The 27,728-nt window shown below is 37.4% G+C and overlaps 1 protein-coding gene across 2 annotated transcripts in view; it reads left to right on the top strand.

The window, feature by feature from the left end:
• PALLD (palladin, cytoskeletal associated protein) overlaps window positions 1-27,728 on the top strand; it is a 353,019-nt gene that overhangs the window by 121,626 nt on the left and 203,665 nt on the right. For both annotated transcript variants that reach the window (XM_033134495.1, XM_033134494.1), the window contains exons 2-4: window positions 17,546-17,724; window positions 25,468-25,534; window positions 26,753-26,858. In XM_033134495.1, the coding sequence (XP_032990386.1) occupies window positions 17,546-17,724; window positions 25,468-25,534; window positions 26,753-26,858 (352 nt within the window). The remainder of the gene's footprint in view (window positions 1-17,545; window positions 17,725-25,467; window positions 25,535-26,752; window positions 26,859-27,728) is intronic.

Genomic DNA, 27,728 nt, shown 5'->3' with positions numbered 1-27,728 from the left:
TTCAAGATCATGATTTAACTTAGCTAATTGCAATTCAAAGATTAATGCGAGAAGGCAAAGGGTAGAAGAGTGAAGTCAATTTTTCCTGCAGTTAGGAATAAATCTATAAATTCTGGTTATATGAATCGCTGAAAAATTATTGTGTGGGGATCAATAAATCACTTCTAAAAACAGTGTTAGAAGACTATTCCATCTCCTAGTTACAATTACATTATTAGGCTCCAGAGTGTTGGGCAAACTCACTCTGTTAGCTTTTAACATTGCAGTAAATGACCTGGCAACAGATTTAACATTTTCTTTGTAATGTCTATGTTAACTCTTTAGCCACTGGCCAGAAAATCTCTGTCTAATCCTACCAGAATTTTAGAGCTATTAAGTACTTCAATTCTTAGTCACTTAGAAATCATAATAATGTTGTACAGGAAGACGAAGTGGAAGAAGAGGGAGAAATTTGTACTCTTCCACCCAGTGACAAGAGGATAAATTAAAAAGGGAGGTCATGATTATGAATATCTGCATATTATGTAGATTGAGCAAAATATATCCATTTTGCTTAGGGGAATTGCTTTCGACCAAAAGTAAATAGTTAAAAATAGTGATTCTGAACAACTAGCTCAAGGGCTGGTTTTCCTTTGGTTTCCCTCTCCCCACCCCAATGCTGGATGAGACAGTATCTGATGGGCCAGAGGCAGATAAAACGCTCTGCACGGAGGTGGAAGGCTATCACCTTCTCCAGAGGCTTGGGTCTGAGGGTTGCAATGTTGAGGAAGCAGACAGAGCTTATATGATAGAGTCACAGAGATGGTGACCATGGCAGGGATTCCTTCGGGAGAGAAAAGCGCTGTTTTAACCCAATAGATACTTTCATGGGTGAGCCAGTCCCTACCAGGAATCATGATTTTCCTTCACTCCTTAGATGGCATGTGATTCTTTTCCAAGAAGAATGTTGAAAAATCGGAAGGCAAATCCAAAATTGGGGGAAAGGGCATGATGTACATGTATAACATAAATTTCATAAAAATTATTCTTTAGCTAAATGATAGAACAATTTTAATCTCCTTAAAGCCCTGAAATGTGCTTGTGAAAAGTTAAATTATGCCTTATTGGATTTGAATTTTAGTATGTGATTTCCTAACCCAAACGTTTTTTAAGTCAGAGGTTCTACCTCAGTGAAATAAGACTAAAACATGAACCTCAGCAAAAAAAAAATGGAAACTAATACAAAGCGAGCTAATAACGAATAAGGTTAAATTTAGAGAGTCTTTATTTTAGAGGAAATACTCTGTCACATATTAACCCTGGTTTTTGTATGAAGTATGAAATATTTTTTAAAATGTATTTTGTACTGCAAACCATTTGCCAACATGGAAACATTATAGCATTTTGTGGGCTGAGTGGAAGCTTCCTTTAACAGCTAAGCATCTCTAATAAACCATCCTAATTAAAAAGCCTCTGGAAATCTCAAGTTATGTTGATTAAATTAGGCTAATTTAATATTTATAAACGCATCATAATTAAGAGGATTATGCCATTTAGTATTCAGTGCACCAGATATTAGGTGTTTTGTTCCACCTTTATGCATCAGCTGTCAAATGTTTGCTAAAAGAAAGATTATAGCACTAGTCATCATAGGCTCTTAATTATCCATCTACTTCTTGAATTCTCTCTGCAAGATCCCTGCCAATTGTTCTTCTACCTTTATTATATCTAGTAATAAGAAACTCACTAACTCACTCCAGCTTCTTCCATTTAGGGGCATATGGGATAATTTTAGCCATAAGAAACCTCAGGGAGTGTTTTCAGATTCATTATAATTAACCTAACACTGTGTTCATATAAATATTTTAAGCCCACCTTCAAATAACCTGGAAAAACTGTCGACCAGTGGAACATTAAAATCAGAGGGAGACTGTGATAATTCTTGTCCCCCCCAAAAAAAAAATTGAAAGAATACATGAGTGTGAAACAGCATTTATGTAGAGTATGGATTCTTTTACCTTTTTCTAGCACACAGTCATTTTTTATTCCCCCACTGTCTACAAACTGCCAGAATGATAAGGTAGTGATGAAAGGCTTTCTTTTCTCACAATGTACACAGACTTGAAAGGATAAAGTAAGCTGTTGGCACGCTTCCTTGTCACAAGCCTGTCTTAGGAGCTCCAAAGAGAGGTGTGGCTGAAGCAGAGATCTTATGTTCTAGATATCCTGATATATACATATCAGGCTCAGAATCCTGCTCTAGACAAGTTTTGAGTATATTGTCCTTTTTCCTGCACATCAAACTCATGTAGCCATGCTCATCGGTGACATTTTTAAATATGAAAAACACGTTTTCATTTATGCACGCAAAGGAACTAGTACAACTTCCTGTAACAAGTAAATTGCATACACTAAAGCCTTTGCCCCCAGTAATAGTTTTACAGTTCGTTTTCCTTTTGTCTTCTGCAAAGTCTTTCGGTGCCTGTGAAGCCAATTTTTAAAAGTCGTGTATTCTGTGATCACAGGAGCTTTGGTGCCTAAAGGATACAAGCACTGAATAATGGAATGTAGCCAGGTAGTAGGTGCTCTAATTGTCATCAGAAGGGAGAGCTTTTTCATCCTGAAAATCCACCGTTTTCAAAGAAAAAGATTTCAGTCTGTATCTGATTATAAGTTTAATGTGAACACTTAAAAATAAAATTCTAGTCCATTGGAATGAGATATCAGCCTGAGGTAATTTTGCTGTGAAAAACCCGCTGAAATCATGCCATTTTATCTGCTATGCAGATAGCCAAATAAAACAAGGTATAATTAGTCCTGACTTCCTGCTCTTGCTCATACACCTGAGGCCCCGCCCTGATCCGGCCACAGCTCCCCACACCCAGGATCTGAGGGGCAGCAGTGGAGGCAGCTCTCTTGGGAAATGGCTCACTTTTCTACAAATTCAAAAGTATGTATTTGATCCAAATTGTTGGGAGGAAGAGGACAGATATGATTTAGAGAATTACCTGTGTGGCAAGAATCAGAAAGGTAGTTACAGTGCAACATTGGCAGGGTATTCGAGACTCTTTCGGGAACTTGATTCAAGGAACATGTCAGATGTTAAGTCCAGGTATGTGTGTAAATTGATACGTGGTGTGGTGATATGTGTGAGTGTATGTGTATAAAATGTTGCTCAACATTTTTGATGAAGGCATTCACTACTTAGTTGATAGGATAGTTGGTGCAGGGCCCGAGTGCTACCTGCTAGCAACATAATTCCTTCTGCACCTCACTTTCCGTGATCTAATTAAAAGAGATTCCCCCACCCCCAAGTGAATACTTTATTTATTATAGCTCTCCTTGGAAAGCTGACCTCTTAATGTGAACTTCTAGAAGGAGCAGAAAATAAGAATAAGGGGCATGCATGCGGGAAAGGGGGTGGCTTGAAGATGTGTTAGCTGGGAAAACCTTAACTTGAAAAAAAGAAAATAAATTTATCAGTATACAGTTACTACCTGATGGGTCCAAGGTACCGTTTCATTTTGCTCACCCTCATGCTCTGTTTTCGGCAACTGTCTCCTGGTTCCCAGAGATCATACCGGCCACATGTGACCTAATGACATTCCTCATTAGACTAGAGCCGGAACACTGCAAGGAGGCCGCTGAGCCTGCCCTACACCTGAGCTCTAATATCCATCAAATTCCAGTGCTCGAAGCTGCCCTCCTTGCCTGGAACAGTTGAGCTTGATTCGGGTCATGGGGTCGCAACCAGTACAGCATCAGCTGGAACTCTTTTGGAGATGAGATAGAAGATAGAGAAGCAAAGTGTCATTCTAAAAGTTGAATTAATAAAGTTTCAATTTTTTCAGAAAGAGGAGTGTTTTCCAGTTATTCTCTATCCCACTTTTCTCCATGTCTTCCTCCCTTACCCCTAATCACAATTAGCTGGCAGCATGAGTAAGGCAAGAAATTGAGGGACTGACTAATAATAAACTAGGAAAAATTGTAGATGAAATCTTCTGTTCATTGACGTTGGAGAAAGACATTCCACTGCTGAGAAAAAAGTTGTTTTCAATGTAATTGTTCCTCAAATGCAAAGAAATAAGGACCAGATTTCTAGGAGTCCATACGTGAACTGTTTTAGGTGGGTTTCTGTAATTCTGTAGAGTTGAAGAGACCAAGAGGAGCAGAGCCCCACGCCCTACTTTGGTTTTAGTCATTTTGGGTTTCATAATTCTGAGGTAATCGTTGTATTTCAGTGGACAAGTTTCAAAAGGATAGAAGACTGACAGCATTGTCTCATAAAACAGCTCTCATGTTATCCCGTTGGGAATGTAATCCAAGTTACAACAATGGCTAATAATTACCTGCCCTAACTGTAGCAACAAAATTGCTGAATGTGCACCTCTGGCTGTTTTAGTATGAGGTTTCTCACTCTCTGGCTCTCTGTATAATCCTTTCTTTCCCCCAACGCTTTGAAGATTTGGAAACATTCAGTACAAATTTTCACAATACAGGTAGCTTTGAAGTGTGACTTGTCAGGTCCTGCTGACTTATTTTTGTGCTTGCATAGAAGATTGGTGAGAATGAATCTTTTTTTTTTTTTTTTTTTTTTTTTTTTTTAACTAACAGGTGTAAGTAGAGAATTTGTGAATGAGTGACAGGAGGGTTGGCAATCTTTGTTTTTCCTCATAGACTGTGAAATTAACTCTTGTCTTCTCATAGGAATGAATCACAATTGCAGAGTCCAAAGATCCACTAAAGCCAAAATCAGTTTCAAGTTGCTCTTGAGATGAAGTATAAGTAAAACGACTTCACATTCTGGTGTGCCTGGAACAATCACCATTTATTCCTGAAATTCTTAGTGGTAGCCGATTTCACTCTCAGAAATGTCCTGACTTGGACATCATATAGTCACATGGAGCATTTTCCAAAGAGCGATGGGGGGTGGGGGGTGAATACCAGTAATTCCATGTGCCATGGCAAGATGGAAGCTTGCCAAAAAAAAAAAAAGATGGGAACTTAGCGATCAGCATTTCACATTGATTTCTGTCTTAAGAAAATAATGTTTAAACATAGGCATGGCAAATATGTTTCAGCTCAGGTGCCAGCTCTAACCATTTGGTCGTGGCTGCCCACAGCACCATTTGAGAATGACTCTGAAATCACATCTGAGGCCAGTGAGGAACAGGACTTTGCCCTAGTACTGATGTCTGTCACTCACTGAAAAAGGTCGTTGTAAAATGTAAGCCAGGTATTAAATGTTACTATTGTAGAGTTAGATGGAATGTTAATGACAACTCAACCCAACATTTCCCAAAATGTGTTGCACGAAATTCTAATCCTTCCACGTGATTCTCAAAACATGCGTTCTGTTGTCAAGTAAGATTGAGGATGATACCTACCATTGTTCTCTCCTGGAAATTCACTATATTGGCACAGTCGAAGTTCTAAAAAGTTCTGTAGTAAAGATAGATGTTTAATTTTGTTTAACCCAATCTTCCATAAACCTAATTGGCCAGATAACCCTTTCTCAATGGTATCTGTCAACTTGCTGCAGAACTGGTTTCTTGGGACACATTTGAAATAATGCTGGTCTAGCTCATTCCTTACATTTCACAAATAAGGGGACTCAAGCCTCAGAGAGAATGACTGGGTCACATTCAGCTTAGCTGGTCTATGGACCAGGCAGAACTCGAACCCCAGACTACGGACTCCCAGTCGTAGCTCCTTTTCATTACATCAGCAATGTGGAAAGTATTAGAAGCAACCTAAGAGTTTAACAGCTTCTGGCAGCACAAATACATAGCGTAGATTCCAGTTGCTTATTTTTATAGTTGTTTTCTAGTGCTAGTGATTAACTATCTGCATGTTCATAGTGTGCAGACATGAAGCTACTTCTCATGGTTGATGTAAAACAAGATAAAATCATATTTGAAGTTTAGTTTTATCTGTGCTGCTCACCCCGCGCTTCTATTTTATCTTTTTTCTCTTAGGAGACAACGTGATTATTTGAGGAAAGAATTGCAATACATCAGTTTGGTTTTGGATCAAAATCTAGTTTATCATTTCCTGGGCTTTGAATTTCAAAAAGTAAATCTATTTATTGGTCTCTTTTGGACCATAAGGTTAAAGTACATCTGTTGTCCACACAAATTTAGCTATTGGCCTTCAAGCTAAGCAGTCATGAAATTATAGCCATAGTAAATTTAGACAAGGACTAATTTCACTTTGGTCTGCCTATTAATCCACATGACAGAATAAACATGGTGTGTCTTGTGGTTAATATGAACACATGTAAAAAATTAAGAAATCTTTAGTGACAAGACAAAAGGTACTCCATAAAAATGAATCGGTGTTTAATTGAGGATGGATGATATTCGACATTTACAGATGGCCTGGCTTCGAGTTAAGCATAAACAAAATTCATCTTGGGCTTAAGTTGCCAATTTTGTTTTGGTGGTTCTCCAATTCATGGCAGAGCACTGCCATTCCTTTAGGAGAAAGGAACACCTGGAAAATATAACCATTGTAGAACCATTGATATCTCTGGGGTTTTTTTCTACCCTTTATTTTCATTATAATAACATTAAAGAAACTGGTTCCCTTAGTTTTCTTCAAGCATGCATTTCTATGAAGCCATATGGCTACTTGCGCATTGGGAGAAGGGGGCAGCTGTGGGCTAAATTTGCCATCCTGAAATCATCACTGACATCCCTTTGAAGATAAATTTTTCTAGGAAGTACAAATCAGTGGCGTTCGTTGCAAAGCAAAAATAGACAGACATCTTTCAACTTAACTTTGTTTCCCCATGAGCATAAGAAAACTGACTTACAGGGAAAAATAAAACTGTTTTTAAAGGTTTTTATTTTAAAGCACCTCATCGTTTCTATTAAGTGACTTATAAGATTTACTGTTTCCTTAGCAGAGTTGGAGAATATTAGCCAAGATCCATTGATGAAGCTTTATAACTTTTGTGAGTCAGATTGGTTCGTTTTAAAAGCCACATGTTTAAAAATACAGGGCACAGAAAATTTTCATGATACATAGTTGTGGTTCAAAAAAAATAAAGGTACCAAAAGAAGCTGCCAGTCATAAAAATCTGTATTTCCTTTTAAGTGGTAGAATTAGAATAGATATTACTAGTCAACTTGTAAGCCAAGCAATGCCATATGTGATTTTTTTTTAACATAAACTATTAGTATAGTTATTAGTATACTGGGTAGTATATATTATACTTCACCAGTGGATTTTTTAGTTCCTCTCATTTAGCAGTTAAGTTTATTCTCATAAAAATCAACAATATTGCCCTATCTTGGAGAACCAGAGTGTTCTGAGCTTTCCCAGATGTGTATCCCAATTCCAGTACACAACTCTGAGCCCCACTGCCAGTTGCCAGAGTCACAAGAGAAGGAAAAAGGAAGACTACATCAGGGAGGTAAATTTTAAAATTTTCTTAGACTACCCAGCAATGGAAATGATTGGTGATTTTCAAAGGTGGTAACTTGCTCAGAAGCATCTATGATCCCGATTTCAGTTATCCTTCTGACCCCTTTTGCTCTCTAACCAAACGGCTCCTAGTACTGCCGTCATACAGCCACTGTCCTCCAACAATCAGCCTCAGACCAAGTCAGAGGTTACATTTAACCTCACCTTGAAATGTAGACTGTGAATAATTAAATATTGAACTTTTCTATGTACAACACCTTCTTGAATTTCAATCCTACCACATCCTGCTGGTGCCACAATATAATCTTTGAATTTTTGGCACCATCTCATTTTTAGGCTGGAATCTTTGAAAAATCCTGAGGGAAAAAGGACATTATATAGTAAGAAGAAAAAATATATATACATATATTTAAGCAATGTTGATTTCAACATCCTGGCACAGAATAATGGAGTCCATTTACATTATTCTCTTTCTAATAAATTGATTTCAACCTCATCATTTTATCCAAAGTAAACCAAACCTATCCATATGAAGCAATAACCAGTTTTTAAAGATTTTTGAAACAGTACATGCTTCCATTAGACGGAAGAATCTAAGTTCATTAAATGAAGCGTATTCAGTATTTCATTATGTCTATAATTAGGTTTTCTTCTCTATTTTCCCCTACTAGTAGCCTCATGAAATAAGAAACCTGGTTTAGTTGACATCTGTACCTCCAGTCAGATTCCTGGGTTGCAGATGAAGTGCAGTTTGATGAATGTTTGATGAATGAATGAATAAATATGACTACATCTAAACCTTTTACATTTTATTTCCAATTAATTCAAGGTTATTTTATAGCCTGTTTATGGCCTTGAAGTCTTGACAACCAGTCTAACTGGCTTACTATTCTATGAGCAACTCTTAATTCTTTTGAATGAGGATTTACCACACACATATTTTTTTTTTTTTTTTAGTTTCAGGTGTACAATGTAATATTTAGACATTTATACCCCTCACAAAGTGATAACTCCCCTCCCCCAATCTACTACCCCTCTGACATCGTGTATAGCCGTTATAGTTCCACTGACCCTATTCCTTATGGTATACTCCACGTCCTGTGACGCTATGTATGTGTGTGTGTGTGTGTGTATATATATATATATATATATATATATATATAATTATAGTTGACATTCATTATTATTCAGCTTCAGGTGTACACTGCAGTGGTCAGGTACCTACACCATCCCTGAGGTGGTCTCCCTAATAAGACAAGTGCCCATCGGATGCCCCACAAAACCTTTACAACATTATTGATTACATTCCCTAAACTGTCTTTCGTATCCCCGTGTCCATCTTGTGGTTACCATTGGGCTTTCTAATCCCCTCACCTTCTCCCTCATTACCACCCACCTCCCATCTAGCAACCCTCAGTTTTTCTTCTACATCTCTGAGACTGTTACTGATTAGTTTGTTCATTTATTCAGTTCTTTAGATTCCACATATAAGAGAGATGCCATTGAAATGTTCAAACCACATGAGTGACATGATTAGATTAACATTTTAAAGGAATTGCTTTGAAAAACCAGTGGAGAGATTATTTCTGTTTAGTTTGCTCATTTATTCTATATTTTAGATTACACATATGAAAGCAAGTGGTATTTGTCTTTCTCCATCTGACTTATCTCACATAATATTCTCTAGGTCCATCCATGTCATTGCAACTGGTAAGATTTCGTTCTTCTTTATGGCCGAGTAATACTCCAATGTATAAATGTACCACAGTTTCTTAATCCAGTTGTCTACCGATGGGTATTTCAGTTGTTTCCATGTCTGGCTATTGTGAATAGCGCTGCAATAAACATAGGGATGCGTAAATTTTTTTGAATTAGAGTTTTGGATTTCTCCGGATAGATACCTAGGAGTGGAATTGCTGGGTCATAAGGTAGTTCCATTTCCAGTTTTTTGAGATACCTCCATACTGTTTTCCATAGTGGCTGCACCAATCTGCAATCCCACCAGCAGTACACGAGGGATCCCTTTTCTCCACATCCTGCCCAGCACTTGTTTGTTGATTTATTGATGATAGCAATTCTGACTGGAGTGAAGTGGTATCTCATTGTGGTTTTTATTTACATTTCTTTAATGATTAGTGAGTTTGAGCATTTTTTCATATGTCTGTTTGCCATCTGCAGGTCCTCTTTAGAAAAATCTCTTCATGTCCTCTGCCCATTTTTTAATGGGTTGTTTATTGTTTTGGTGTTGAGTTGATTGAGTTTTTTATAAATTTTGGATATTAACCCCTTGTCAGATGTATCATTGACACATATCTTCTCCCATTCAGTAGGATGCCTTTTTGTTTTATTGATGGTTTCCTTTGCTGTGAAAAAACTTTTTAGTTTGATGTAATCTCATATGTTTATTTTTTCTCTTGTTTCCCTTGCCTGAGGGGAAATATCAGTAAAAATATTATTCAGGGTAATGTCTGCAAATTACTGTCTATATTTTCTTTTAGGAATTTTATCGTTTCAGATCTTACATTTAAGTATTTAATCCATTTTGAATTTATTCTTGTATATGGTGTAAGGAGGTGGTACAGCTTCATTTTTTTGCATGTGTCTGTCCAGGTTTCCCAGCACCATTTATTGAACAGACTGTCTTTACCCAAATGTAAATTCTTGCTTCCATTGTCGTAGATTAAATGACCATATAGGCATGGATTTATTTCTGGGCTCTCTATTCTGTTCCATTGATCTATGTGTCTGTTTTTATGCCACTACCATGCTGTTTTGATTACTGTAGCCTTGTAGTATGATTTGATGTCAGGTATCATGATACCTCCCTCTGTTCTTATTTCTCAAGATTGCTGTGGCTATTCAGGGTCTTTTATGATTCCATATAAATTTTAGGATTATATGTTCTATTTCTGTGAAAAATGTCCTTGGTAGTTTTATAGGAATTGTGTTGAATATGTATATTGCCTTAGGCAGTATGGACATTTTGACTGTATTAATTCTTCCTATCCATGAGCATGGTATGTGTTTCCATTTATTAGTATTTTCTTTAATTTCTCTTTTCAGTGTCTTAATTTTCTGAGTATAGGTCTTTTACTTCTTTAGTTAAATTTATTCCCAACTATTTTATAGTTTTTGAAGCAATTGTAAATGGGACTGTTTTCTTAATTTCTCCTTCTGATAGAGTATTATTGGTGTATACAAATGCAACTGATTTCTGAACATTAATTTTGTGTCCTGTTACTTTACTAAATTCATCTATCAGCTCCAATAATTTTTTTTGGTGGAGGCTTTGGGTTTCTCTATATATAGTATCATGTCATCTGCATATAATGACAATTTTACTTCCTCCTTACCAATTTGGATGCCTTGTGTATCTTTTTCTTGTCTAATTGATGTGGCTAGAACTTCCAGAACTATGTTGAATAAAAGTGGAGAAAGTGGGCTTCCTTGTCTTGTTCCTGATCTTAAGGGAAATGGTTTTAGCTGTTCCCCATTGAGCATGATGTTAGCTGCCACACCCTAATTTTTTAAGATTTCCTTCCTAGATCCCCGTTGCATGGTAATTATACAGCTCCTTAGCAGCCCCACCAGAGATTAGAGAGGAAGAATCAGTAAACTTTGTTAAAACTTGTTTATATTCATAGTAAAAAAAAAAAAAAAAAAAATGATGACAGATGAAGCTACAGGTATAGAGGAAAATGAAATTTTGAAGATTATCTGAATTTACTTGTCCATATTCTTTTTCATTTCTATAGATAAATGAGAGTAGTCTATATCTAAAAATATAATGATAACTAATTTACAGGGCTGTTGAGAAACAAAATTGGCTATATTTACAAAGCGTGTAGCATATGATAGGCATTCGTAAACATTGTTTCCCTTAATTTGAATTTCTAAGTCTTTAAGAACTATCATTGTTCCCAAATTTTGTATCATCTCCTCACTCTATGAGATTATATTTGTATATTTTAACTATGTTATAATAGCAAATTAGAAGTGTGATTGAAGTTGATATTTATCAGAGGTACAGAATAGGAATGTACAAAATTGGATTTTGATTTTCCAATATGCTGTCCATCGCCCTATCCACTAGATAAATGTCTTCCAGGTATTAGAAATGGAATGAAAAAAAGGTTTAGCTGTGTCTTCAAGTGGAATTTTACCTAAGGAGCCTCTTTCTTAGCCACATTACATGCTTTTGAATGCTCCCTCTCAACCAAACCCTCTCTTCCACTCTTCACAATAAATAGAAACAGCTTTCAGGATATGGAGGAAAGAGAAAAGTTATTTTCTAGAAAGAGACCAAGTTGAGGAGTGACTGTTTCACTGCAGACTTCAGCTTCAGTTGCTTTGTAGCCTGCTTAAATAGCCTTGAGGATTCTGAGATTCAGCTTCACTAGCAAAAACATTCTGATCAATTAGTGATGTCTGCCACAGAGTAAAGTAAAACGTAGTGTCATTACCTGTGCCATGTATTTATCGGAACTGTACTTTGTCCTATATTGTATGCTTTACATTTTAGCTTGTCACACCAGTATTGCTTTCCCTAAGTTGCTGTAGCAACAAGAATTTAGGAAAATTTTTAGTTCAGAATTTAATCAGCAGACCTCACTCTTACTTTTTATTTCAAGAATATTAAATACTATTTTGAGTCCTTTGCCAGGAAGCTGATGGAATGATGACTTTTAAGTAATTTAATAAAACAAACACGACTCTGTAGCACGTCTCATTCATCTACCTGTAGTGTCAAAACTTCAAAACTCTAAGATTCTCTTAGAGTAAATAAGAAGGTGATTTGTTTTTGATCTGATACATGAAGAATGGACAAGGCTAATTCCTCTTCTGATACATGTATTAAACAGATTATGTTGAGTTTCATTTTATGCTTTTTAAGTGCACTTCAGTTTGAGTAGGTGCGAGTAGAGAAACTTCTCTCCATGTACATCTTAATGCAGAAACTAAGATAGTTATTGTTTAAACTGTTCATCAGTTCAAGTCTTTCTTTCTTTGTAAGCTTACGCCTCTCCAGTTCAGTGTTTTAAAAAGTAGGTGTTATTCAGGTATGGTGAGGCCAGCAGATCAGTAGATGACTGCCATTGAAAGAAAGGTTATTCCTCACAGTTTCCAAAAGTAGGGAGCCTGCTACAGTGGTGGGGGTGGGAGTGCGGGTGGGGGCACACAGAAGCATCAGAATTGGTCAGGAGGCAGAGGGTGCAAAGTGAAACATGGGCACGGTCCTTTATTGTGGTTTCCATGGGAAGGAATGGGTGAAGCAGGGGAAATAGATGTAAGATTGGCTCGTCTGAATAATTTCAGCGAGTTCTGGGGCATAGAACTAATTGTTGCTACCTGGCTCTGGGGTGATTAGAACATGGAAATAGTGGCCTGGATGTGAGGTCCCCATAGAGGAAGTGGCTCTGGACTGGTTAGTTTTCATATGAAAGGAGTGCTTGAAGGAGAGTCAGTTACTGTAGCTAAGAATTGGTCTTTCCTGGGAGGGGCCATCTCTCCAGAGTCAGCAAGGACCCAGATGCCAAAGCATCAGAAATACAGAAAGCAAAAAAGACATGGTTAACACATTTCATCTGCCAGACATTGTGCTGGAATATACAGCACACTTATTAACTTAGTGAATCAGTTAATAAGATCTGGCGTCTATCGTGGAAAAAAATGTGTATTCTGGTAGGGTAGAAAGGCAGAGTAAGAGCAAATTTCAATAGAATGTGGAAAGTTCAGTACTGGGGTAGTGATAAAGACAAGGTGGTACATCCATTGATGCTTTTCAGGACCCAACTGGGTGTATAATCTTAGAAACACTATTATATCCTAGTATATCCCAAAAAAGAAACGTCATTAATTATGGTACCTTTTATCAAATAATTCTCTAAGTTATGTCTTGAGATATGTTTAACCCAAATCACTAAATATACAACCCTTTCATTTCACCAAAAAACTTAGACTCATGAAACTTTATAGCTAGAAAGTCTCATCTCCTCAGATGAGGAACCTGAACCAGGGAAGGCTTAATGACTTTCCTAAACTTGCAGTTGAGCATTACTAGTTGCAATGGTGCAAATGGTTCCAATCATACATTAAGCACACATTACTCTAAATATTGGCCAGGAACCAGGCTGCCCTTTTTTGTTGCCAAAGGGTGTCTGCCATCTAAATATTTGCAGAGATTTTTTCCCCCTCCTCTTGAATCACACTATCTTACCACAGTTGAGAACTGGGCACTTCACAGGTACTTACATCAGTAACAATATGACTTTCCCTGACAGCGTCAAACCAGTGTGACGACTCATGTTGATTAGCATACCTACCATCTGACTTGGACACGGTTAGTCTTTTCTCGGCACTATGTCTTCTATGTGTTACAATCTGAGAAGCTTTTTAAATTTTACTCACAGAACTGGAGAACAAAAAGTGTGAGTATTAAAAATTAAAAAATGGGTCAGCCTGGTGGTTTGAAAGGACTAAGTAACCATTTCACCTCAGGCAATTGTTGAAGACATGCTGAACGATTTCAGAAGACCAAATAGATGTGTTAGGTTGTTGCAGGAAATGCATTTGTTGCCTTAATCTTTCTGCCAATACTAGTATATATTTCAAGTATTTTGTCGTGCTTACTGATTACTTTAAGCCTTACACTTACTGTCATTGCTTAGATTATAATTGGTCTTAATTCATTTTTTTTAAATTACAGGTTCTATGAGATAAATATACTAGAAAAGCATTCTGCAACTACACATTGGATGTTAGTAGATGCTAAATGAAAAAGAATGTCATGGTCCAAGAGTTCAGTAAACGCTAGCTTAGATAGTGTTAAACAAATTTCTGCAGGACTTCTTGGGGTCTCTGATAAGAAAAGGTGAATCGCAAACATCAAGGAGTGACATACACTATGTAGCATCTTTAAAATCTAGTAGGCCACGAATCTTTCACTATTTGTTTTTTCATGGGAAGCCTATTTTAAAAGAATGAGTGGCAGATAATAAGTATTTATAAAGCACTGACTATGTGCAATACAGTATGGATCAATTTTAAAAAGTTTTAAAAATATGTCTTTTTCTGTAATCAAGAAGTCAATTTTCTAGATGGGGAAATAAGGCATAAATATATTAGGCCTCAAAGAATGGTATAAAGAAACAACACAGAAGATCTCATGAAGTGGTATATTGTCAGCTGTCAAATGAGTAATGCTAGAACTTTTTGAGTAGAGTGGTGGGAGAAACAGAACACAATTTCACATGTACTTTTGTGCAAGGGACCAGAGATACAAAACACATAAAATTTGGTTGCTATGTTAAAGAAGTCAATAATCTAGCTGGAGAGCCAGGATTCTGTGACGCAAGTTAGTGTGATCCAAACATAACAGACCAGAACTTCTTAACTTTTACGTACACATGAATCACCAGGGGGATCTAAACTGATTCAGTAGATTTGGGATGAGGGTCAAGAGTCTGCATTTCTAATATGCTCTCAAATGATGCTGACGCTCCTGGTCCAAGGATCACACTCTGAGGAGCGAAATATTAGAGCAGGAGGTGGGAAACTTTTTCAGTCAAGTCCAGATAGTAAATATTTTAGGATTTGTGGGCCATATAGTCTATTGCAACTACTCAACTTGGTCATTGTGATGCAAAGGCAGTCTTAGACAATACATCAATAAATGAGCACGATTGTGTTGCAAAAAAAAACTTTATTTATCGATGATGAAATTTGAACTTTATATAATTTTGTATGTCACAAAATATTGCTTTTTAAACATTTTTTCCAAACATTTAAAAAAATAAGCTTATGGACCATTTATAAACAGGCAGCGGGCCCTGCAAGCTGTAAGTTTGCTGAGCTGAGTTAGAGGTCAAGATACTGCATGCTCCCGTGGGGAGCTGGCAGAGGCTTCCCTGTGAAACACGTCTAACCAAAGCAATGAATCTTTCTCTCTTTTAAACCTTCACTGCATGTTTTCATGCTTCGTTTTTCCTCTAATAGTTGGTTTGTATCTTTGTTTATGGAAGATAAAACTCTAGCAGTAGAGACAAACAAACTCCTCAACTACCCTGTTTCCCTGAAAATAAGACCTAGCCGGACAATCAGCTCTAATGCATCTTTCGGAACAAAAACTAATATAAGATCCGGTATTATATTATATCATATCATATCATATTATATCATATTATATAAGACCAGGTCTTATATTATAGTAAAATAAGACCGGGTGTTGTTAATTTTTGCTCTAAAAGACGCGTTAGAGCTGATTGTCCAGCGAGGTCTTATTTTTAGGGAAACACGGTAGTTTCAGTTGACACAGGCATTCTTCCCGTGGTGCGTAATACAATGCCTTTCACATAGAAGATGCCCAGCAAGCGTGTGTTTACTTGAATTGAATCTGTAGAAGGAGCCTCTCCCGGCTATAAGGAAGAGTAGGTCCTATGGAGGAGAAGAGAGAATGCCAAGGAGAGGAAAGTAGGCAGGTAGTAGATGAGGACTGTGCTGGGAACAAGAAATCTATGCAAATGGTTGACAGAAAGAGGATTCCTATAGGAAAACAATAGAAAATAAAATCGGAGCTGAGTTTATGAAATGCCTTAGTACAGATATGAAGTTTTAAGGGAATGGTGTATGTAGGGGAGAGTTTACATACTCTTCCCTACGTACTCTTCCCTACGTACAGTATTCCCTAAAACTTCATATCTGTGAAGAGATCAGTTGAAAAACTTAAGAACAATTAAAAGTTCAGTCACGGTCAGTTCTCATAGTCAGGGTCTGGACTATGTGGAAAAAGAACAGAAAAGACGGAACTGGAAGATGGCTCTAGGCTAACATGTTTTCCAAGACTTTATGAAAACAAAGGAAACCACAAAGTGCCCCAGAATCAAAAAATATAGCCCTTCTGAAGTGCCTCAAAAGTACTATGTATCACATTGTGTAGGATGCTCAGTTGGCTGTTTTTCAAATGTGTTTTTACCCCAAAGTCATATCTGTTCTTTTGTGAGTGCCCCATATTTGTTTTTTAATGTCCCATATTTATTTCTGAATGTGGTTCCTGGAATTAATACTCTGAGTATTAGCAAACAGGTTTGTTTTATGAACATTATTTTCAGATTCAATATCGACAAATACCGATATTATGCTATCTAAATATAGAAAAAGTTATCCTTCACTGCCATATTTTCACGAAAGGGTGCCCAGTCCAAAGGATTTTCTAGATTAGACTCAAAGAAAATCTCCCAAGTGCTAATTAAGAGCTAAAGGGACAATACAGTCCCAGAGACTTCCATCCTTTTACTTGTAAGTGGTACATTCCTACATATTTCTTTTACAATAAATCCCGTTATGAGAGTGATGGTGGGGCGGGGGTCGGGGGGAGGCTTCATATTTTTTGTAAATCTCCTGTTGAGAGTTTGAGGTACTGGGGGAATCAAGAAAAGAGTGTGAGAGAGAACCTGTGTTTAAACCGTCTGGCAGCTTGCAGCCTCCCACACCAAGGTCCTGGTTGTTTGGGAAAGGAAAAGCGCTGACCAGCAAGAACGAATTACAGCACAACTGCTCCATCTCTCTAGTTGTGGAGGCCAAGCGGTCTGCTAGAAAGTTTGGTAAATATCAGAGATGTGGAAGGCATTACATCTGTTACTGCTCAGCTGATCAGAAATCTTAGGGTCAACAAAAATATTGCTGCCTATGATTTTTTTTAACATGAATGATTACTTTCCCTTTATAACGTTAGATATTTTGAGCATAACGTTTCTATTACTTTCATGTTTTAAAGATAAGAATAATAGATAAAATTGTAATCAGTGTGCGTCATTTACTATAAAACATTTTATAAGATGCTTTGAATCTCTGTTCCTTTTCTTTTGTAACTGGGCTTGTCTTTCCACATTTGACAGTGTTGCTTATTTCAAGGTTGATAAAATTTGTAAGATGCTTTACAAAGAAAACCTATGGGAATTGTCTAGTCATTAATTTCGTAGTCTACAATGTACAGTTTCCCTCAGGAACAGGTACACAGACCTTTACTGGTCCAACAAGCATCTTACTACATAGCATCTAGCCTTTCATTTCTGCTTTATTATTTTAAACATCACCATTTCCTTTTTGTCCTGCCCTTTGACCTCCATTTGGCCTGCAGATGGTTCTGTGAGGGAAAGGAGGTGCACAACACTCCTGATATTCAGATCCACTGTGAGGGTGAGGACCTCCATTCCCTGGTCATAGCAGAAGCCTTTGAGGACGACACAGGTCGCTATACCTGTCTGGCCACGAACCCCAGCGGCTCAGAGACAACATCTGCTGAGGTATTCATTGAAGGTAAGGAGAGATGTGTGGTAAAGGAGTGTGAATGGTCTAACAGCTTGCGTATCAGTAAAGCATCATTGTGAATATGTTTTTCCAATGCAAACAGAATAATGGTGGTGTGATTCAAACCTCATTTCTCCTGCTCAATGTCCTGGGAACTTACAATCACTAGGTAAAACATTTTCAAGAGTTAATGTTGTCTTAAAGTGGGGCAGACAGAGGATAGATTATATCTATTGTTCTATCAACTCATTTTTGACGAGACTCACCCTATAGGGAATTAGAAAACTTGCTATGGAAGTTCACATTGGTGAACGGGACAGGCCTGTGTGCTCACTGCACTGACATTCCAGGACAGGAGGGAGAAAACTCATAAATAATTCCAACACCAGCAAGTGTTGGGAAGCAAATAAAGGTGGCTGATGGGATGGGGTGGTCAGGAAGGCCTTTCTGAAGAGATGACAGGTGATCTAAGACCAGAGCCCTGAGAAGAAGCCAATAGGAAGACTGGGAAATGAGTGTTTCAGGCAGAGGACGTGAATACAGGCACTGGGTGGGGAAGACTAGATGTGTTCCTGGAGCGGAAGGCAGTCCAGGGTAGCTGGAGCATAACAGAGAAGAGGCAGTTTGCAGGCTTGGGCAGCGGCCAGCTCCTGTGAGCCACGGGGCTTGTGGTCTCTATTAGTAGTCTGGCCTTGATTCTAAATAACATCACAAAGCATGTGGGGTTTAAACTGGAAAGTTACATTATCTGATTTGTATTTTTAAACCATTGCTTTGGCTTATAACAGGAGATCAGTTAGAAGCCTGTTGCCGAGGTACAGAGGGGAAATGATGGCACTTTAAGAGGGGAGGGCGTAAGTGGAGGGATGCAAGGGGAGTCCGACTTGAGTTAAAAGTTCAGAGGTAGTGTCCGGAAGTCGTGGGGTGAGGGAATGAAAGGAATCAGATGCTCTCCATGGATTTCAGCTTTACCATCCCTGTGGACAATAGTGCCAATCTCTGAAATGGGGAAGTCTGGGGAGGAACAGAATTAGGGGACAGAGAGAAATAAGTTTTCTGTTTTGAACCTGCTAAGTTTGAAATTCCTATTTAGATAGCCAACTGGATATGTCAAGATGGTAATTGGACATGTGAGGATAGTCTAACACACAGGGTGAGAAAAACATCTGGGAGCATCAGGATGCAGGTGGCAAGTAAATCTATGGGACTGGACATGTTACTAGACAGACCTCAGGGAGGAAGGGAGATGGGGCAGAGTAAGGGGATCAGGTCTGGACCTGGATAATCCCTCCTATCTGTGGGAGTTTCCAAAGGAGGAGATGCCAGTGAAGGAGAGTGAAAAGGGAGAGCTGCTGGCTGGGGTGGGAGAGAAACCAGGTAGTGAGGTGAGGCAAGAGACGGTGTTTCAGGAAGGAGGGTGATGCCAATTTTGTCCACTGCTGCTGAGAGTTCAGTCATATGAGGTTCGGAGAAAACCCCTGGGTTTAGCAACTGTGCATGTTTAACCAGAAGGGTTTGGGGAACGTGGAGAGGACCAACAATCAAATGGAATGAGTTGGGAACAGTTAGCAAAATATGGAAAGGGAAGCAACAACTACTAGATCGTGTCAGGGAAGTTTTGTTCAAACTCCAGCAGAGTTAGAGGCCCTGTATTCGCAAAAAAAGAAAACATGTAGGGTCAAGAAATATTTTTTTTTTTTAAATTGAGATATTTGACAGATAACATTATATTAATTTCAGGTATACAATATAACGATTCATTATATGAATATATTATGAAGTGATCACCACAGTGAGTTTAGTTGACATCCATTGCTATATATATGCATAATTATTAATATTTTTTCAACATGTGATGAGAACTTTTAAGATCTACTCTTTCAAATGTATAATACAGTATTATTAACTATAGTTGCTATGCTGTACATTACATATCCAGGACTTATTTTATAACTGGAAGTTTGTACTTTTTGACCCCCTTCATCCATTTCACTACCCCTCCAAACCTTTCCCCATCCCACCTCTGGCAGCTACCAATCTGTTCTCTGTATCTACGAGTTTGGGTTTGTACTTTATTTTATTTTTTTTTTAAGATTGTACATATAAGTGAGGACTCATGGTGTCTGTCTTTCTTTGACTTATTTCACTTAGCATAATGCCCATCTATGTGATTGCAAATGGCAGGATTTTCTTATTTTTATGGCTGAATGATATTTCATTTGTGTGTTTGTGTGTACACATATATGTCCCATTTTCTTTATCCATTCATCCATCTGTGGATACTTAGGGTGTTTCCATGTCTTGGCTGTTGTAAATAAGACTGCAATGAATGTGGAGGTGCAGATATGTTCTCAAGTTAGTATTTTCGTTCCCTTTGGATAAATACCCAGAAGTGGAATTGTTGTATAAGAAAGATGATTTTTTTTTTTGCAGTTTGTTTGTTTTCATACCAGAATTAATGGAGCATATTTATATGCTAATGAAAATAATCCAGGAGAGAAAACATACGTCATGCAGAAGGGAGGGAAAATAAAATAGAGAGCAAAGTCTTTGGAAAGGATAAAGGAAACAGAATCAGGCTCACGTGCGTGCTAGACGGTGAGGGGGATTACCCTCCAGAACTAGGTGGTGAAGAGATACTCTCAAGAATTCAATGATGTAAATAGGAAAGGTAAACATAAACATAGGAAATAAATACAGACATCTCAGGTTTCCACGACTGCCACCCCTCCTGATTTCAAAGCAGATCGCACAGGTAACTATAGCATTAGGAGCTCCAAAGAGAGCAGGATGGCAGTTCTGAAATGTGGGATAAAGGGAGGCAGATTAAAGTGGACCTTGTGGATAAAGAGTTGGGTCTGATGGAGAGGAGGGCAGGGCGGCATTTAAAGGTAGGGAAGGGGCAGGGATATTCAAACATGATGCACATTAGCAGATTCTGTTTGATATTTATTTATAGATTCTCAGTGTTTCAAATAATCAGATAAAACGTGAGCCCCTTTTAAGTGACACTTGGAAGCATGCTGTATGTAATGTTATATGAGTAATTGCTCCCGTCGATCCCAGCAGGATGAAGGCTCTCTAAGCATTCGGTTTCTTCTGCTGGATTTTGAAAAGGTGGTAAGAGAAGCTAAAGGAATCTATGCACAGCTTTGGCCATTCTTGCATAATATTTTCTGACTAGCTCCATGACGTTAAACAGTTATTCACTGGCTCTATAATTCAGTTTCTCCATCTCTTCATGGAGAAAATTAGATTGCTGTAAGGATTGAATGAGTTTAATCCCCTAGAGTGGGGCCTACCCATAGTGTGAGCTATCATTGCTAATATAAAAACATATTTTCATTTTCAAAAATCAAAGACATAAATAACAAGAAAATATAAAAATCATGTGTAATTCTACTACCCTATGTCAATCACTTTTAATATTTTGATCTTTCCCATATTTTTCCTGTGTGTATATTTCACTCTGTATATTCTTTTGAACCTTGTATTTTAAAATGTAACCTATTTTTGGTTAAAAGACTGTTGAGGAACCAAGCGGTCAAGTAATTTGCCTAAGGTTATATAACTAGAAAGTAATGGCAACAGGATTTGCACTGATGTGTTTTGAACTTGGTGAATGATTATTGCTGTATACTGGTAATTATAGTAACTGAGCAAGAAGGGAGGGAGAGAAATGAGTAATACACATGGGGCGTGGAGTGTATTTAGTCCTTAAATTTTGAAAAGCAACACATGTACAAAAGGATGAACTCCATGACTAGATTCATTAAAGTCACTCAGGGGTTTAAATATACATATACGCACATACATGTGTATATATAATTTTTTAATGGTTTATATCTACTTTCAGGAAGACTTCCTGTTTCCTGAGGTGGAAGCTATATATGATTTACATCTAATTTGCTTTCAGAAGTTACAGCTTTTTTTAATCAAGGAAGATACCAGATTGACAAAAATAAAAATAATTAAAACAGCGATTTCATGAATGTGTGGGAAATGAACATTTTGATATATTGCTGTTTTACACACCTTTCTGGAGAGATGTTAAAAACATGGAAATAACTGTATCCATTAACAGTGGAGTGATAAAATTAAGGTAAATCCACACAAGTGAATTTGAGCAGCTACTAGAAAATTATAAAGTACATATTTGGTTATTGACATGGAAAGGCATTTCCCAACGTATTAAGTGGAGGGGGCAAGAATTAAACACTATTATAGAATTGTCATCTTACTTTTAAAAATATATTTTTATTTATATTTGTACATGGGGATAAACTGTAGAAGGATATACTCCAAAGTATCTGGGTAGTGTTATTTGAAATGATTTTTTTTCTTTAGTTTCTGCTATTGTACCTTTTGTGGGCCTTTTCCCACCAGGAAGTATTAAATTGGGTAAGTTTTCAAACTGAAAAGGTAACACCTTCTAAAGTCAAAACAGGAGGCTTGTGTTTACGACACTTCCTGTTGCATTTCATCACTAGAATAGAGAGAAGATCATCAGCATTTGATTCCTTTATTCTTTGTGGGTGACAGTACAGATACAGTTAGCATTTAGGCAGGTACATATTTGATGAGCAGATAGATAGTAATTGCAAGCACTGGAATGTGTGCCTCTTTCAGATTGGTGCCTACATAAAACACTGAAAGTGATGGTTGGATAAATACAGAGAAAAATGTTAACCTGAGACAGGAGTGTTGATTCCTGACCAGCAGGTGCAAAGCAGATGACTGAAGGGAGGAGGCAGAAGAGAAGAGGGAGGGAAGGGTCGCCCTGAGGGGAGGGAAGGGATCTTGCTGGCACAGATGGGGAGATTTGATCTGGTACTGTCTGCAAGAGCTGTGCTGACACCTGAGACAGAAGGTGACATTGAGATTTCACAAGGGTTGGACAGGTGTGCGAACACTAGTCGATATATTCTTATTCAGGGGACACAACATTCTTCATCCCTTACCTTTCTGTTCAAATCAGCTGGAAAAAAGGAGCAAAAAGGAGTGGGGAAAAAAAGAATGGCTTTCTAAATAGAGGTAATCTGAGGGGATTTTGTTTTAATGAATTAATTGTGTGGAATCAGATGAAACTAGCTATTTCTCTCCCCCAATTTCTGGCCACTTTGAGAGACACTTTGCCAGCCCTCTCCTTAGCATGCTCATGAGTCTAGTAAAATCAATCTCTCTCAGGTTCCCATGACTTTCTGATAACTAAGTCTCCTGCTTTTTCTGTTTCCCCTGTTCTGCTTCCCCCACCTCCTCATCACGGTTAAGTTTCTCCTTGTCTATCACCTGTTTTAGATGGTTTGCTGTTTGTTTAGCTCTGTTTTTGTTTTTTTAATTTTCTCCTACTCCCTCAGTTCATCCTGCATAGTTAATTTCCCAGTCACCACCCTCAGTGCCTACATATAAAGTCCCCACACTCTGGCCCTGTTATTCCAGGTTCTACCCTGAGTTTCTAGATTTGCCTCCCACCACTGTTACCCGCAACAATGCTGCTCTTCTGTAGTTGCACAGCTCACTCACTCCCTGGCCCCAAACAAGCTTTGGAATTCCCTGGTTCCATTCATTCATCCTGGTGAGAAATAAAAGACCTGCCGTGAGCACGGCATGAAGCTAAGGAGGAGTGCAGACACGCACAGCACATGAAGGTCGTAGGGTATGGGGGAGGTCATGGGCCACGAGTTCAAAAGACACGAGTGCCAATCCTGTCGCCAATGCTTTTTGGTTATGTGACCTATGCAAATTGCTTAACCTCTTGGTGCCTCAATTTTCTTATCTGTAATTGGATATAACTCACTTCTGAGTGAGGTTCATTATTATAATAATTAAATGCTGTAAAACACCGAGCAGACTGCCAGGCAAATAGTAAGTACTCAAAAATTGGCAGTTCCCTTCTTAACACCACTTCAGTTCTCAAAGAACTTATACTTTTCTAGCAGATGCGACATTATAAGTGATGTGAGTAGTGTAAACAAGAAGACTGGGAGTTCAGAGAAGACAGAGCACAGAAAAATAAGTGGGCTGATCTTAAAAGATAAAATATCAAGAAAAGACTGGGTAAGAGCTTCCTACAAATCCAAATAATATAACTAAAGGTACAATCATGGGAAAGACCAAGACGGGAAAGCTCTTACCATCTTTGGATCTTTATTTAAAGTGTCCATCTTGGTGGAGCCTTCCTTGCCACCTTCCTTGCAGAGGGAATTGCGTCCCTCTGCATTCCCATTACCCCAATGCCCCTATCCTGCTTTATATTTTTCCATTTCATTCACCACCATATCACATATTTATTTGCCTTGTCTATTGTCTGTGTTCTCCAAAGAATGTAATCTCCACAAAGACAGGGCTCCGTGTGTGTGTGTGTGTGTGTGTGTGTGTGTGTGTATGTGTTTACTGCTGTGTTCCCATTACCTAACGGAGTATATACACCAGGGAGTATGTTCAACTCTCTGGATCGGGGTTATGTGATGTGGAAGTGCAGGAGGTTCTAGAAGATAGGAAAATTAATCTGACATAGGTTGAAGACAAATTTGATAGATGGGAAGACAAGATAAGACTCTATTGTGGTAGTCCAGGAACCAGGTGAAGAAAGCCTACACTAGGTGGTAGTTATAGAAATAAATAGGAAGGGACAGCCAACATTCCAGCAGAGTTACCTAAACATGATTGTTTCAACATCAATAAAGGCTGGAGAAACATATTATAGTCACAGGCAGGAACACTAGGCAGCCATCCAAGAGAATGAAGTAAATGCATGTTTTCTAAATGTACTGATAAGCAAAAATAACTAATTGCAAAGAGTACATATAGTGTGATTCCATTTATGTAAATATGTACATAAATATATGTATGTTGATACATGAAATATATCTGAAATATACATACCAGACTATTAACATGTGCTGAATGGCATTAGGGAAGGTATCCACTGGTTTTTACTATTCTATCACACAATTCTGTGCTATTTGGTTCCTTTTCTGTAAGCATGTATTATTTTATATTAAAATATTTTTAAATAGATAATTTACATCAAGGTCAATGTTTCATAAAAGAAGTATCAACAATATACTTCTAACCATCACCGTTATTTTAAATGTCATTTAAAATCTCTTTTCACAAAATACATAAGCATTAAAATGTGAGAACAGACAAGATCGGGTGCGTTCAAAGTGGTATGGCCATAGACCTAAAATGTGAGACCAGTTTGCATTTTAACTAATAATCTGACCCTTAATTCAAGAACAGTAATGAGGCAAATGAACTTGGAGAGACATGATCCAAAACCAGAGACCCTCTCATTCAAGAATGAAGCCACTGTCGTGTTCTAGTTTATCAAAGAGTCAGAAAGCATTTCCTAATTAATGAGTAATGAAGATACTAATAACCCACACCTGGGAAAGTAATCTCCTAGGAAAGGTTTCAAGTTTAAAATGATGGATGTTTTGCACACAGACACACACAAATTCATTTCATAGTTTATAAGCCATTGAAAAATATGGTTGTGATAACAGCCATTGATAGAAATGAAACTAATAATCTGGCGTTAAAACCATGTTGCTTTGAAGAAAGTTTTCATAGTTCCTTTTTTAAAAATGATTTTTGAAAGACTCAGTCCAAGTAAAATTGGTCTGAACTGTTCTCTATTTCAAAATAAGACTTTATATGTTATTGTTTAAGAATGAAGAACAAGACTCTTTGAAGCAATTTATAGATACTACTTACATCTTAACTTTATTATTATTTTTGACTCAGGTGCCAGTTCATCAGATTCTGACAGTGAAAATTTAGCTTTCAAATCAAAACCTGGAGCTATGCCACAGTAAGTACCTATGATCCTTTAAATATCAGTTATATAGCAAAGAATGTTAGCAGAATTGTTGGGGTATGAAGACACGTGTGTTTTGCTCTGAAGGAAGAGGTCAACTGATGTTAATCAAAGATCAGTACTTGAACCACAATTTTTAACTTATGAATTTGAACTTGAAGTCTGCATTTCATCATTGATATGCCAAAATGTAACCAGATACAATGTTAATTTCAAAGACAACTAACCATTTATAAATATATAAAAAGAATGGTCACGTTGAGAGAAAATTCATGTGAAAATGTAAATGAGGATCAATTTATTTATACAAATTGGAAAATATCTTATTGGGCCAGAAAGAGGTTTCTATTTGGATAAAGTCTATTTCCAGTTAGATGTTGTCATGAAAATCCATCAAAGTGTAGTTCTTCCTACAAAGACATGGATTATTAGTAAAATGTTAATATCTTAATATTTTGCAAAAGTCAAATAAAACCTGCTAGATTTTATGGAAAACTCTATAAATATTGAGACCGTGATAATAAATTCCTTTGATATGCTACATGTTATATACGTAACAATTATATCCATTCAATATCAATTAATCACCAAATATTAATGCTAAAGGGACCTTAATAAAATCACATATGTACTCTCCCGCCTTTCATTTTAGTGAAGTTGCATGACTTGCTTGAGACTACACAGCCAGCAACTTAGCAGAACTGGGCCTAGAAACCAACTCTTCTTAACCTTTCTCTACACCTTACTTTTATGCACTAAGAAAAGACAAAAATTCCAAGACACTCTCAACAAAATAAGAAACTAGAACAAAGAACAGCTGCTAGACTTAAAATAGACAGCCCAAACTTTGAATTAAATATAGAACCCCAACCCTAAAGATTTCAAATATCTGCTTACTGCTAAAGATTGGACTTTTTCTAAGTATTTTCTTTTAGGATTTTTAAGTTCAGTACTTGAGGTTCTCTGATAATAGCTGTGTTACATACAGTGACTTTTATTCTACCTATGTGTTTACTTCGCTAATATCTATTCGGTCCATTCTATGTATGTACTGACTAGAGCTATTCTGACTCTTCTCGTTTCTGGAGCACTTATAGTTGAAGTGGATTAAGTACACAAAAATAAACGGGGCGGTTCTGTGGAAATGTTTTAAAGAATAATTCCTGTTTTAAAAAAAATTTCTGACCGAACACGTGTCTCCCTATTTTCCAGAGCTCAAAAGAAAACAACTTCTGTTTCCCTGACAATAGGGTCATCATCTCCAAAGACCGGAGTGACCACAGCTGTGATTCAGCCATTGTCTGTTCCTGTTCAACAGGTAAATGTGTCTTGGACCAGCACCCATAAGGAGTTAAGCTCATTAGCAAACTTCTTGGTTTAAAGAATATAGCTTTCAGTTCAACTAGTCCACACCCTTGGAATCATTTCCAAGTGGAAACAACTCGGAGAAAAGAAAATGGTCAGTGAAGTTCTTCATTTTAATCCACTAAAAAGAATCTTTAATGGAACACCACCAGATAGTCAAAATCTGTATTTCCCTTCGGAACTTCGCTAATAGCCAACGATCTGATAAAAAGCTGTCTGTTTTAGCTATTGACTGTTTGATTATTCTCCCCCATATGTGCTCCCTTCCGTTTAGCCACATATATTAGCTCATTTCAACAAATGAGAAGACAAGAGAAGTCCACATACCAACAAAAGTTTTCTCATCCTCTAAGCACTAAACAGATAAAAAGAAAAAAACAGTTCAAGTTCCTTGACTTCACCATGCATTTTTATCCTTTTATTTCACTGTAAGACTGCTTTGTCCAAGAAAGGACAACAGTACAAACTATGGGGAAGAAGTTGTAATGAGTTTATTTTGCAAACACAAGCAACATGAAGTTTAAAAAAAAATAGTGAAAAATATTAAAATCTAAATGTCTCTAACCCAAATATGTTACTTTGCCTTTCTGCTATGAAGAGTATCTTGAAATACAGCAGTCTCCAAAGGCTTGAACTGTAAACTCATTCCTCACTCAGGAGGATGTTAAGTGTATTTTGTGAGCATCACCGGACCCTCTATCTATTGCGCATTCATAGGTATTTTGGTAACTAATGTGTGTCATGTACTCTGTGGTATATGGAATATGCATCTAGTAAAGATGTTTGAGTTCAGAAAGTTGAAAAGAACCAACCAGTGTAAGTT

Source organism: Rhinolophus ferrumequinum, chromosome 18, assembly GCF_004115265.2.
Source record: "Rhinolophus ferrumequinum isolate MPI-CBG mRhiFer1 chromosome 18, mRhiFer1_v1.p, whole genome shotgun sequence".
NCBI classification, from domain to species: Eukaryota; Metazoa; Chordata; class Mammalia; order Chiroptera; family Rhinolophidae; genus Rhinolophus; species Rhinolophus ferrumequinum.
The sequence above is the reverse complement of the archived record's forward strand: the minus strand, read 5'-3'. Positions and strand labels throughout refer to the sequence as shown.